This window comes from Panthera tigris, chromosome F2 (genome assembly GCF_018350195.1).
Source record: "Panthera tigris isolate Pti1 chromosome F2, P.tigris_Pti1_mat1.1, whole genome shotgun sequence".
NCBI lineage: Eukaryota > Metazoa > Chordata > Mammalia > Carnivora > Felidae > Panthera > Panthera tigris.
The window spans coordinates 74055139-74069528 of NC_056676.1; the positions used below are offsets into that span (position 1 = coordinate 74055139).

Consider the following 14390-nt stretch of genomic DNA (forward strand, 5'->3'; position numbering starts at 1 on the left):
AGCCTTTAGTGCAGAAGGCGCACTGTGATTCTCTAAGCCAGCCCCGCTCCCCCCCACCCCCACGCTGATGTGACCGTAGACGGCTTTCTGTCTCCCCGGCATCTCCAGGGACCAGCCGTCCACAGCCACGCGCAGGGGACACACTGGCACGTGGAATCGAGGAGTAACACTGGTTCCTCCTGCCCCTCCCGCAACGTGTGTCTGCCCCCATAACGCAGCAGGCCTGCTGGGTATCTGACTTGGAGGGGCCTCAGCGCAAACGTCGCGGGGCTGGGCAGGCCCTTCTGTGGGCACCGTTCCTTTATTTGGAGCACCTACCCCCCGCGCAAAGAGCCATTTCATAGCCACTTGCCACCTGCCGGCCAGCTCCACCCTACCCCTGCCGTCTACACTGCTTGCAAGATGGCAGCTGGTGAAAACAGCACCTACCACGAAGTGTTCCTCCAAGAGGGTCCGTCTTTTCGGCTGAGTCCTGGCTTTGGAGCTTTATAAGCCACGGCTGAGTGTGTTGGCTGGCCTCTTCAACATCTGTTATTCCCTCCTTTGCGACAGAATTCCCAGCAATGCGTCTGATAAAATTCTCTCCTCCCCCATCTCCCTTGTAGCCAAGGGTGGTCCGGAGACTCATTTCTGACTCATGTCAGCAGAACTTGCTGGAGTTTTGAGGAGAGTGGTTTTGTTTTGTGTTGTTGTTTTGAGAGTCAAACGTGGCCTTTTGATTTTTTTTCCCTTCACCCTTCCACCTGCTTCCTCCCTGGAATATGAATGCGATGCCTGGAGGTGCAGCAGCCGTCTTAGGAGCATGAGGACAAAAACCATATGCCCAGGAAGACAGAGCAGGAGGCTGAAGGAGTCTGGGACCGGGTGACCATTCACAGGTCTTCCAGATGAGTGACAACAAGCCACATCTCCTTGTTTAGGGCAGTATCTGTGGAGGGATGTTAATTCTAGTGATACATTCAGCACGTGCCCTTGGCCAAGTGACCAGGCTCGTCTGGGAATCCCTTCGGCTGTCAACTGAGGGCAGTAATAAGTCTATCTGCTCAGGGAGCTGCTCCCAAGACGAAAACCGAGCTAGACACACTGGGAAGTGTTTTGCTAACTCTCTGGACGCTGCTTGTTATGGATGCCCATCGCAGAGATAATCAGCGTGAAGCCACGAGGGGTCCCAATGGCTTAAGTCAATGGGTTGAGTGATCCAGGGGAGCTCTGAGACCAGCTGCCGCCACCTCCCTCCCCAATCCCCTCCTTCCCAGCAGGCCCTGGGGAGAGGCTGAATGCTCTGGACTCTAAGGGATGACACCCTGAGACAGACACTAAGTCAGCTGGGGCGCTGGGCTGCCCCTCCCCTCAGTCTAGCACATCTTGGTCAAGGCGTGGCCGAGGGCGGAGGGCACTCTTTGGCTAGTCAAACGCAGCATGAACTCAAGCCTTGTTGGGGCAGGAAAGGCTAATCGTGACAAGTGAGGCTCAAGAGAAAATGCCAAGGCCTTGCCCCATCCCCGTCCTTTCTGTAAATTATACCCTCCCCCCCACCCCCGTCTTCCTGGCTCATCTCCAGGGCCCACAGTGGGGAAGGGGTAGGCCTGGCTATGCCTTATCCTTGTTATCTTATCCTTCCCATTAAATAAGAACCAGATAAAGGATGAAGGGTGCCAGGGAGGGCCACCCATGTGGAAGAAACATACATTATCTATTTCCATCTAGGGACAGTCATCTGTTTACTGGGCAAACGCCATGACAGCTAGTTCACAAATGGAAAAAGCCAGCTTCTGTGTGCATCCCAGCACACACACCTGCAGGCTGCGGAGTCAAGATTCAGGACAAGCCCTTGGGCCGCCGGGTCCTAATTCCCAGCCGAGCCCAGGGCTGCCGAAGGCACGCCGGGTGCCCCTAGAAGACAAGACCTCCAAGACGTCCAGTGGAACTCGTGGCTGCCCCCCCACACCCCGTTTCTCAGGTTTCCTTAATGCTGTCATCACATCATAGCAAAGCTACAGAGTCAGGAAACCGGCCGCTGCGGGAAGACAGGCATCAGCCTGGGAATACAGAGGGAAGCCGGAACCCACGGGGAAGACCAATTCTCCAAGGAAGAAAGAATTAGGAGGAAGGGTCTTTGTCGGATCAGAGAAAAGAGAGGGAGGAGCGCCCAGCATCCATCCATCCAGCAGAAGAGGGAGGCTTGCGTGCTGAGTCCCATGCTGTGTTTATTTCATGTTCACAACACCCTCTCAGGGGTGGTGATACTCCCCCAAATTACAGATCGGAAGAGGAAGCCCCTGGGAGGTCGGGCCACTGGCCAAGGACACACGACTAGCAAAGACAGAGCTGATCAGAACCCGCTTCTGTCCAGTGCACCAGGCCTGTGACACCAGGAGACGGGCATCTACCCTCGGTGAACCTGACAGCCTGGGCTGGACAGACCCAGGGAGAGCCAAGCCCCACCATGGGGGTGCTCGGTGGGAGAGGCACTCCTCTCCCACCCCTCACCCCCGGGAGGGCACCCCCAGGAAACCCGCAGAGGAGGGCAGAAGAAGAGGCAAGCCTCATTTCTCGGTGACCCAGATGAACGCTTTGCCATCTGTCACTAAGGGTTCGCTCTAAGCTCCAGTGGCCTTGCTGGGAGGTGGGGCCGGGGGAGGGCAGAGATGGGAAACGGTGGGTTGAGGATTTCCAAGCCTGAGTTCTGCCCACCTTCAGTCAGGGAGCATGAAAACAAGAAGCAACTGTGTGAAAAGAAATTAGTAAAAGGTCACTGTTTCCATTTTCCCTAGAAGCTGCTCTGCTTCCAAGAAAAGGGGGGGGGGGATCACTTCTGCCCACCCCCCGCCCCCCCCCACCCCAGGATCAGACTGGGCTCCAGAGTGGGAGCCAGACCCCAGCAGACCCTGCCTACCACCTCCTGTGCCCCAGCCCCCGACGACGCCCTGCACCCGGAGGCCCTGTGGGTGACATCAGCTCCCTGCCCAGGGACCCCTGGGGAGCACAAAGACACAGATTCCCATGGAAACCAAATCAAATCAAACTGAATAACTAAAGATCCAGGTGGAAGGAATTAGAAACAGCAAAGCCAACAAGAGAGGCGATTTGGGGCCATAGAGAGTTTCCTGTCTCAGGGGAGGAGTGAGGGTCAGTGGGCGGCAGATTGCGCCCCCCTCCCCCTACTGGTTATACGGACCTTGACTCCTGGCCCCGGGGGACTGGCTTTGGCTTCATCATCTATCTCAGTTCTCAGTGACCCGGGCCAGATGCCCTAAACCTTCTCTGAGCCTCGTCTCCTCCACTATAAAATAAGGTGGTGCTAACACCTCTCCTAAGGGCTGATGGAACGATGAAGGAGACAACGCAGAAGAGGCCAGCGCTGTTTCTGGGGTACAGTTAATGCCCGGAAGTCAGCTATTACGACCCCCATGATTATCACAGATCTCAGAGTCACATGGGCCAAAATTGAGGGTTATCTTGGTAGCACCCTTTGGCGAGGACCCTTCTTAACATCTCCAGACTGATTTCTCATCTGCAGGAGAGGGTAACATTCCCACCTTGGGAAGGAAGCCCTGAGACAATCAGCGTGCGGATACGCGTTGGCTCCCTCTCCCCCACCCCCCCCTCCTCAGTGGCCCTCCGTCAAGCCTCCCTGCCTGGAGCAGAAAGGGAAGGGCTGGATCATAAAGCATCTGCCAGCCCTGATATCCTTGGATTCCAGGATTCCAGCCAAAGGAAGTAAGCTGGAACCCGAAACGCTCCCACCTACCCCACTCACCAAATTTGCAAACACGGCTACCTAGATCCTGACGCCAGGAACTTCTCTGCAGAGTCACCTCATCTTACATCCTTCCTGCAGTCACGGCACCTCAGCCGTGCCCGCCCGGCCCCGTGCTCCGAGGGTCCCAGAGGGTCTCCAGGAAAGACAGGTAAAGTGGGGTCCCAAGAGCAGGTCGCAAAACCTCACATGCCCGGGTACCAATCAACCTGCCCCAAAACATCCCGCAGGCCAAAGCAAACTGCCCACCGTGAGATGATGCCACCAGGAAGACAGAAGGCCACGAGGCCACCGCTCTGGCAGCTGGGCCTCTCCTGAGGCGGGCAGCCCAGCAGCTCGGGCAACAGACCCTCCAGCGGCTTCTTGCTGCTAAGCTCTGGGCGACGGTGTGTGTTTGGATTCGGGGGGGGGGGGGGGGGGGAAATTGTGCTTCAGGAAAAGAACAAAGAACAAAGAATCTGCTTGAGTTAGTCAAAATGCTGAAGCGCCGAATATTTTTCAAGAAATAACATTGGCCGCTTTCGGACACGCACAGAAAGGCTGCTCAGACTCCTTACACTTGACTTCCAAGGAACTGCCGGGCTGGGGGGGGGCCCCACCGCAAGGAGCAGCGAGGGACCAACTAGAGGCACAGAGGACAGCGGGGCACCGCTAAGGCACGTCCACTCCCGACTCCCGCATTGCCTTCAATGGGCTAAACGTTAGCCCAAAGCATCCTTCAGATTATCTACGGGGCCAGGCTTTTCTTTTTTTATTTCTCGACAGGAATTGCAAAGCGATGCTGGAATCTAGCCCAGATGGGCCCTTCCACGTTTATCGCTGCAATAATTGAGGAAAAACGGTCAGGGTCAGACCGCCTTGGTTCAGTGGGGCCCCTGCACAGCTGCTGGTCACCGGGAAGCCTCAGTTTCCACATCTGCCAAGTAGGGATGATGGTACAGGTCCCTGAAGGATCAGCAAGAGAGCGTGAGGAAGCCCCGGGCCCTGGCCTGGCTCAACAGGGGACCACGAAGTCCTCAGCAGGCAGGAGACATCCTGCCAGAGCCCCGTGTGAATCCTGGTGAGTCCCTGTGCTGGCCCGCCCCGCAGCCGCCCTTGACCAAGGCTCTGTCATCGCCCGCCTCTGCGCCTGTGGTCAGTAACCCGTCAGGAGGCAGACGGCATCACGGTGCAATGCATCTTCCGGGGGAAAATCCCACAGCAACCCCCGCCCCGTGGTTCTGGAGACTGCTGGAAGGCGGAAGGAAACCTTCATAAACACCATGAGTCAACTAGGTTTAGGAGCCCAATCCAAATGAATATAGTTTTATACAAAGTTAACGTTTTGGGAGACAACCTTGAAAGGGTGTCATTCAGCACTCAGATTCAGCGCAAATATTGTGATCCCCTCGTAAGATTGAGCCTATTAGCTTAGCGAAGAGCTCAGCTCACCCTCAGAAGGCTCGGAATCCAAGCAGGGGTGGGGGATGGGGGGCCCTGCGTGTGATGTAGGGCCATCCCTCTGCATGGGATGATCGGTCCCTAATCTTCTCCTGGTCACGCGACTGGCTCCAGGTATCATTATCAGTCTCAGGTTCAACGTCACCTCCTCCAACAGCCTTCCCTGACCCCCTCAACCCAAGACCGCAGCACGAGCTATTGTCCTCAAAACCCCTACAGTAACTGGCATTGGCATTGGCATTGGCGTGTTTACTTTCCCCCGCTTCTGGGGAGTCAGAAGTCGTGGTTTTAAACGTGCACTCTGGAAACACACTGGTTGAGATCAAACCCCAGCCCTCTTCCTTTCTGCCCCTGAGACTGCAGGCAAGTTACTTAACCTCTCTGTGCTTCGGGTTCTCCTTCTGCAAAATGGAGACAGGAATCGTTATGAGTTGCCCCAGGAGCAAAACACACAACGCACTCAGAATGACGCCTAGCATATACTCAGGGCTCAATAGTGTTGAGCGATTAGTTTGGAATTTAAGTTCCTGAAAACAAGGATCGCCGCCTGTCACGCTCCCCACTGTGTCCCCAGCGCCTAAGACAATGCCAGGCACAAAACAGGCATTTGTTAAAGGAACAAAGGAATGAGCAATCAGAAAAAAGCTCCCACCTCACAGGACAGCTCTGGGATTAAATGAGCGGGCCCGGCCCAGCCTGGTGGACCATGTGGGTAGACCTTATCCTGTCTCTCCCAGCCCCTCACTGAGGCTTCCCTTCTCGGTCACCCCTTTGCTGATGTCAGGAGAGCGCGGCACCCTCGCCTGCCCCCTCCTGGGAAACCATTGCCTGGACACCATCGCCTTCAAGGCTAGAGGGTGGGCCTGGGCCGGCAGGTGGGGCCAGAGGTCCCGTTCTCTGCTCTACCAACCACCTGTGCCTTGGGATCGGAGCACCTAACAGCGCTTTGCAAACTACCAAGGGGGACAGAAATATAAGGAATTATCTTCAGAGGAAACACATAAACTATGCTTTCCAGGCTTCTCCAAATCAATGCCCAAGCTTTGAAATAGCTACGATAATCGCATGATCAAATAATTCCACTTCGGAGCGTGTACCCAAGAGAACTGAAAGCAAATCTGTTCCGGAGCAGGTATGTGTACCCCACGTTCATACCAGCATTATGCACCATAGCCAAAAGGTGGAGGCAGCCAGTGCCCACTGACAGACGAACCGATAAACCGAATGGAATGTTATAGAGCCTTGAAACGGCAGGGAAATCTGACATGTGCTACAGCACGGATGAACCTTGAAGCGGTTACGTGAAGTGAAATAAGCGAATCACAAAAAGACAAACACTGTATGACATCACTTAATGCAACGGCGGTGGCCAGGGGCTGGGAGGAGGATTCGGTGGGGAATTAGTGTTTAATGGGGGCAGGCTTCCAGTTTTGCAAGGTGGAAAGAGTTCTGGAGGTGGCAATGGATGCCCAACATTATAAATGTCCTTAATGCCACGAAGCACTTAAAAATGGTCATGGTGTTGAATGTTAGGTCTATTTCAACACACACACACACACACACACACACACACACACACACAAACTTGGAAAAAAAATAGAGTTAGGGTGTGTTATTGACCCAACACTGACCAGGACACATCCCATCAGGGTCCCCCACAGCGTGGGACCCATGCCAGCCTTGAGATAATGAGTCCAGGGCTTACAGTTCCTGGGGTTCTGACCCTCCCCTCTGCCAAGACCAGCCAGCCTCCTCTCCCGAAAACTTGTTCTTGGACAAAACTCCAGACACACCCCCAGTGCCTGCGCCAACCCTGAGAGCCGATGGAGCCAGTAAACCACAGAGAAGGCTGGGTTCACTTTCCCAAGCAGAGCCAAGAACATCAAGCCTTTGCTCGGCTTCCCACGTGGTCCCAAGCCCACCCAACTGCTCCCCATTTCCCTCCCGCACAGGTCCCACACCTCAGCCTCTCCTTCCGGCCTTCACGGAGGGGGGGACGGGCTCTTGCTTCCTGGGCCAGAACTCAAACCAGCTTCTTTCCGGGGAGAAGGAGCTGACTGTGGAGAACCAGCTGACGCAACTTCCTCCCCTCCCCTGCCCCCCGTGGCCGAACAACGCTCTTCAACCAATGGAAAGAAGAAGGAAACAGAAAAGGCAGAGCAGGGAAGGGGGACGGGAGACCACTCCCTCTACTTGCCTGAACATCAAACTCTTGCAGAAGGCCGGTGATGGTCTGTGGAGAGACAAGAGAGATGGTCAGTTTTGTCAGTCGCCAGGGAGGGGACAAAAACAATGTTGGAACACACGGGCCCGTCCGAGCCCTGAGTCTGTTTCCACCCTCCCTCCTCTGTGGGGCCTCTCCAATTTCTTACAAAGAGACACTTCTCTTTTCATCTCAAAGAATAGCAGTCCGGCAGAAAAGGAGACGCATTACCCAGATTCCTTGCTGACTACAGCCTTGGTGAAAAAAGACGCGAAGGTCTAAGCCGGCCCCAAGCCTGAGAGATACAGGAATGCCATTTCCTATGAACTAGTCTCCCTGTCTCCAACCACATGTTACACTTTTAAACTCAAACCTGACCCTGTCACTGTCCTTAAATTTCTTCCGTGGCTGTCCGTGTCCCCTGGGGATCAGTGAAAAACGTGACTCCGAGGAGAAAGTGGAGCGACACGTGGCCAACGTCTCCAAGAGACGTGGCCGGCAAGTTTTCCTTCTGGCCCAGAGACGGATCCTCTGAAAACTAAGCCCCAGCCAGACCCCATCACCGAGCACCAGGAAAGAAGACAGCCCAGCAGAGAGAAATGCAAAAGAGGGGAAGGAAATACGCATGGAGACCCCTCGGGACAGTGGGGTTTGAAGAACAGACTGTCGGGGCTTAAAATAGCTTCACACACCCTGGGCCGGGTAAAGAGCACCAGGGAGGCTGGTAACTTCAGGCAGAAGCAAAGGTGGCCGACGTCCACTCTATGTACGTGTGTGTGTTGGTAGGAGGGAGGAGAAAAGCCATTCTGTGTAACCCCAGTCTTCAGAGGGTCAACAGAGCAGCCGTCCAGATTGAGGACAGCCATCAGGAAGAACCTCCCAAAACAATTCTAATTGAAAACACTTGGCTGAGGGGAGCCTGGGTGGCTCAGTCGGTTAAGCTGACTTCAACTCAGATCATGATCTCACGGTTCATGGGTTCGAGCCCTGCATCGGGCTCTGTGCTGAGCATTGAGAGCCCGGAGACTGCTTCGGATTCTGTGTCTCCCTCTCTCTCTGCCCCTTCCTTCCTCTCTCTCTCTCTCTCTCTCTCTCTCAAAAATAAATAAACATTAAAAAAAATTAAAAACAAAAGACACTTTGCTGAGTCAGTCTAAGGAGTTGGAAGATTTACCCCCATCGAAACCTTGAAAGAAAAGGCAAATATTCGCTTAGAGATAGACAGGTAACCCACAGTTGATAACCTCTTAGATGTTTGTTATGAAAATAAAATTTTCCAAGGACACCACTAGGCTGCCTGAAAAACAGAAATACTGTGTTTAAAAATGCATTTACCCTTGGACCCACAGATTCCACGTCTGAGAACTTATCCTAGAGTTGTAGCTGCACACATATAAACGACCTACATCCAAGGTCCAAGTGTTGCAAATACCCATCAGCGCTGCTGGTGACAGCAAAGGGTTGGAAAGACCCACACGTCGAGACAAGGCACTGGTCAAATAAAGCTGGTGGGATGCTGTGAAACGGGAAGGGAAAAGGGTTCTGTGGACTGACGTTGGAAAGGTCTCCAAGGTAGTTAAGTGACTAAAGCAAAGTGCGCTACACGCTGTTTCACGTGACTTTTTAAAAGGGAGAAGAACATATCGATGTGTATTTGCATTCCCTACCATCAGTTGGGTGGTTTTTTTAAGACTCTGTCATAGACTCAAGTGGAAAAGGAAATGAATTTGGAGCAGGGACAGTACACAGTATGGATCAGCAAATTACGGCCCTCTCCCTATTTGTGTAAATAAAGTTTTATTCGAACACAACAAGCCCATTTGTTCACACATTGTCTATGGCTGCTTTCATAGTGTTACTGTAAAGCTGAGTGGCTGCAGGGCGCCTGGGTGGCTCCGTCGGTTAAGTGTCCGGCTTCGGCCCAGGTCGTGATCTCGCGGTCCGTGAGTTCGAGTCCCGCATCGGGTCCTGTGCCTACAGCTCAGAGCCTGGAGCCCGCTTCCGAGTCTGTGTCTCCCTCTCTCTTTGTCCCTCTCCCCTTGCACTCTGTCTCCCTCTCTCTCAAAAATGAACATACGTTAAAAAAAAATCATTTTTAAAAATAGAAAAAAATAAAAAGATGTACCATCACAGGCAGCTACACAGCTCCGTAAGGACGAGGATGTGAATGTAGTTTAAAGTACAGCGTCGACTGTGCAAACGTAAAGCCTTTTCCAGTCCACGCTGGACGGCAAGGGCCTCCGTCTCCGACAGGGAGGACTCCTCGACGCGAAAGGTTTGACCGAAAGGACAAGGTGGATCTGGGCTTTTGCGTTCTTGGACACGTGTAAGTGCATACGCACGTGGGCCCCTGCGCACACGCGTGTGTGTTTGTATTCTGAGTATACGAATGGGTGTGCGTGTCAGGGGAGGTAGCCAGGAGCGCCTCCACTCACCTCCCCTTTCTCCACCAAAGGCTTCACCTCGGCCAGGTCCACATCCTGCAGCTCCCGAGACATGTTCCTGCTGTCACCTGCCTGCAAAGGAACAAAGGGCGTGGGGTCAGCACTTCCTGCTGAGATGTTTCCCGGAAGGAAGCAAATCCGAGGCCGGGGAATGAACCCCGTTCTGCAGCCCTTACCTCCTGTACGCCCATCACAGTCCCAAGGCCCCAAACCCAATGGCCCATGCCCCTCTCGCCTCCTGGGCCACGGATTCGGATTTCCTGGAGCAGGAAACCAAGGCCCACGGACGCAACTACCTTTCTGACAAAATGGACGGACTGCCATTCAAAGCCGGGTCTTCACGTGCAATCCCCCCGCCCAACCCCCACACCCAGGGCATTCCTCACGGCCTTTTTTTCTTCTTCTTATGGTAATTGACATTCATTTCAGGTATACAACAGAGTAACTGGGTACATTAGCAAAGGATCACGACAGGCCTGGTCACCCTACACAGTTATTACAACATCATCGACCGCGTGGCCTATGCCGCTTCAGAAGGTGTGAGCCGTCGGCTCTTTGACGTCGGTCTAAGCGATATCTGGGGGGTGCCGCTTCAGGCCAGGGCAACAAGAGCAAAAATAAACAACCAGGTGCCGCATTTTAGGGGGCACCCCTCACCGATTCCGAAGTCAGGCAGCCCCAGGTTGACGGCCGAAAAGAGAGAAAGTCCCAGGAGGCTCCCCGTTTGCAAGCTCGGCCTGAGCTTCATCCCCCTCCATCCTCAGAACGGCCCCAAAGAGGGGGTGGCCAGACAGACATCACCACGTCCACCTGTGTGCGGGGCTCTCTGCTTCGTGCTGGCGAGGATAGGGCCAGGCCGGGGAATACCTCCAGCTCAAGGGGTCTGATGGGACTGAACATTCAGGGGCATTCTGGGGCGGGGGGAGCACTTTCAAGGTAGCAGGGGGTGGGCAAGAGGGGGTGGGAGTGTAGGGTGGGGAGGCAGAAGGTGAGGGGATGGAAGGTGAGAGTGGGGATTGGAGAACAGGTGTGGGGTGGGGGGGAGGGGGAGGGAGAGGGGATGAGAGTAAGGATGAGGAGCAGGGGTGGGGGGAAAGGAGAGCAGAGTGGGACAGGGGTGGGAGAGCAGGTGTGGGGGGAGGGGGAGGGGTGAGAGCAGGGATGGGGAGCAGGGGTGGTGGGAGCAGGGTGAGAGGCAGGGGTGAGGGGGATGAAGGGTGACGACAGGGATGCAGGAAGCAGGATGGGTGAGCAGGGGTGGGGTGAGGGGGCAGGGGGAGGGGATGAGAGCAGGGATGGGGAGCAGGGGTGGGAGGAAAAGGATGGAGGAAAGGGTGGGGGCAGGGGTGGGGGAATAGGGGTGGGGTGAGGGGGAAGGGGGAGAGGGAGAACAGGGATGGGGAGCAGCGGTGGTAGGGGCAGGGGGAAGGGCAGGGGTGAGGGGGATGAAGGGTGAGAACAGGGATGGGAGAAGCAGGATGGGGAGCAGGGGGGGGTGAGGGGGCAGGGGGAGGGGGTGAGAGCAGGGATGGGGAGCAGGGGTGGGGGGAACAGGATGGAAGGAAGGGTGGGGGCAGGGGGGCAGGAAGGGTGGGCCGGGGAAGGTCCCTGCCTGGCTCTAACATGGGCAGGTGACCTCCGCAGAGCTAGGCAGGGGCAGGGGCAGAGTCCTGCGTGGTGGAAAGCCACCACAATGGACTCCCTGGGGAGCCAACTTTGGGTGGTGACACATACCGAGCCTACTTCTGGGAACTTAACCTGGAAGCGGGCGGTATAAGCCTTTTACTCTTGGAGCTCCGTAATCAGACTAGAAGAACGAGGTGCCCCCAACACCAGGGCGAGGCACAAAGAAGCCAGAATGTGTTCAGGTGCTGCGGGCAGAGGCGGGGGGAGGTGGGAGAAGGTATAAGTGACGGAGGGCAGTCGGAGGGCCCCCAGGTCATAGCCCAGACCTCCAGAATCGGGAAAGCTGGTGGAAACCAGCCTGACCGAAGCCCTCATGTTGCTACTTTCCAGGGTGGGGCCCTGGCCCCCCAAGTGCCCCACACCCCAGAGGTGTAAGGGCCAGAGAGAGAGCACACACCTATTAAATCCTCTGAACCCCCGGCTCCTAGAACCCACGGAGAGTCTCATTGTAAAGCACCTCTCAGAGGTCAGCTGTCAACAGCACCGGGGCCACCCTGCACCACCACCACCCCCCCCCCCCCGCCCCGTGCCAACACATGGCATGCCGTGGGCGGATCCCCTGGGATGCTCTGGTCTGGGGCCCCAGCACGATTTTCCCCAGTAGATAACCAGCCCCACAAGAATGCCTTTATGCAGCCTTTGGAGTCTATGCTCCAGAACATTCTGAAAACAAAGTCGGTTTTATACTTGTGAGCATTCCTGGACAGCTGCCAGCTCGGAGGCAGGAGGCATGAAAAGCAGAGGTCTGTCGGCCTTGCTAATTCAGCGCGTTCATGGTCCCGAGACCCTGGCCCGTGGGACACCTCGCCTACACAGCCTAAGGAGCCTTCCAGAAGCCCAGGGCTCTGGCAACGCCGGCCTGTCACGCTGAGAGTGTGAGGGGCTCCTTCAGGCAGAGCAGCCCCCCACCTGTGGGCTCCCAGGACAGGGAGCCTAACCGATCTCGTTCCCAAAGTTGGACCACAACTCCCCCGCGGAATACACGAACAGGTTTTATGCAGCTTAACGGTAACGTCTGCATTTAAATTCACTCTTAAATCATCGCTGAACCGCAAGGGTGAAGTGACTTTAAACAAGCCTCCATTTATACGGCCTCGAGCATATGCCATAGTTCCGTCCAGCCTGGTCGGTTCTTGGCTTCCAGATGCTGCGATCACATCGGCATCTCAGCCTCCACCGGCTCCCTCATTCTCTCCCAGAACAGAAGAGAGTTTGATCCCAGCCTGCACGGGTTCCGAACCGTGCTCCTGGTGAAACCTCTTTTACCCCACACCTCCTCCTCCTTCCCGCAACTCAGCTTCCCAGCCCATGTGAGGCGGCGGGTCGAAAACCGGCCGGTCTCTTAAATATCGAGTGTTTCAGAATTACTGCTCTTGAGAGCCCTTGGGGGCCGTGGGGAGGCTCAGGTGGGGCCACTAAGAACTATCGCGGTGTTTCGCGAGAAAAACGGGCAGTTCTGTCCCCCGGGGGGCATTTAGCAACGTCCAGAGACATTTTCGATGGTCACGACGGGGAGATGGTACTGGAATCTTATGGGGACGGGCCAGGTCCTCTACCGATCATTCTCCAGTGCACAGGACGGCCCCTGCAGCCCGATTATCCGGCCCCGCCTGTCAATAGCGCTGAGGCTGAGACACCCTGGTCTAGACCAAGGAACATCCATAAGTGCCCTGGGACTCTGAAGTCTGCAGGGAGACTGGATAAAGCAGAGGAAGCTTCTAACACCACTCGTGCCAGGCTCAGCCCACCAGGGGCAGAGAGACAGCTGACTGCTTTCAGCCCAATTCTGCTGACTTGGGCCAGTCCAGGGCCAGCCTTCACCCAATTCTCCTTTGCCTGAGCCCAAAAAACTTTTCCCACTTTTCTTCCAGAACCCGTTTGTCTAGAAGAAATTGTATAAGGAAGCTCAACATGGAAAAAGAGATCTAGCAAAGAGCAACAACAACAGAAAAGCTGACGTGCGCTTTGGATAAAGCCAGGGAAAGGGCCTGACGCCCCCCAGCCGCCCCCCTGTCCTCCCCCAGCCCACCGCGGGCCTCCACCGCCCCATGCCCCCCATGCCCACCCTCAAACACCATCTGAGCTCCAGGAAGCACAGTTTGAAACAGTGACGCATTCAGAGGTTGCTTCCTGTAGGTTCTTGTGTGCCCAGCACTGAGCAAAGTGTGACCGTACCTGTAACAGTTCCCCTGACGAGGCCCTATTGTGTGACAAGTTGGGGACACGGTCGTGAACAAACAGACCCAGCCCTGCCCCACCGAGCTCGCAGTCCTGCTCCCCGCCTAGGCCCAGGCACGGCTGCCCTGTCCCTCCACGAGGCTACGCTCTCCTAGAGGCACAGGGTCCCCCCCAACGGCCACCACTGTCACCACCTTCGCTTTACCAAGGGGGAGGCCAAAGCCCCAGGGGTCGAGGGACTGTCCTAAAACGGCACAAAGCCAGTGGCAGGTGGGGTGGCGGGGAGGCAGAAGCCTCTGATGCCCACAATTACCTCTCCACCACCTTCTTCCTGAAACCGTTTCTTCTCAGGGTTCAAATCCACAGCATCCAGACCACACGGCTCATTCAGGAGAGCAGTTCCAGCACATGCTGCTTTGCAGGTGATCGAGATGTTCTTCGACAGGAGGGAGGGACGGGTAGGGGTCGGGAGGAGGTGGCCTGGTTTGGAGTGCTCTGGCCGGTGCCCCCACCCGCCTCCCCCTGCCAGGAGCCACCGGGAGCCCACACGCAGGGGTCACTCCCCTCGGGCTCCCCGAGGTCCCGCTTGGTTTTGCAGGGTCCTCCCCGGGCTTGAGGCCGAGGGCTGGACGCCAGGCCCTGCCGGTCTCCACCACCGCCTGGAAAGCCCCTAAACAGA

General features: G+C 55.8%; 1 protein-coding gene across 1 annotated transcript in view; it reads right to left on the bottom strand.

Moving 5' to 3' along the window:
* The window catches only part of NDRG1 (N-myc downstream regulated 1), a 54444-nt gene that overhangs the window by 31169 nt on the left and 8885 nt on the right, over positions 1-14390 (bottom strand). Inside the window, exons 2-3 of the mRNA XM_042973616.1 lie at positions 9839-9919; positions 7398-7433 (exon numbers count right to left, since the gene is read on the bottom strand). Of these exons, the coding sequence (XP_042829550.1) occupies positions 7398-7433; positions 9839-9901 (99 nt within the window). The 5' untranslated portion in view covers positions 9902-9919. The remainder of the gene's footprint in view (positions 1-7397; positions 7434-9838; positions 9920-14390) is intronic.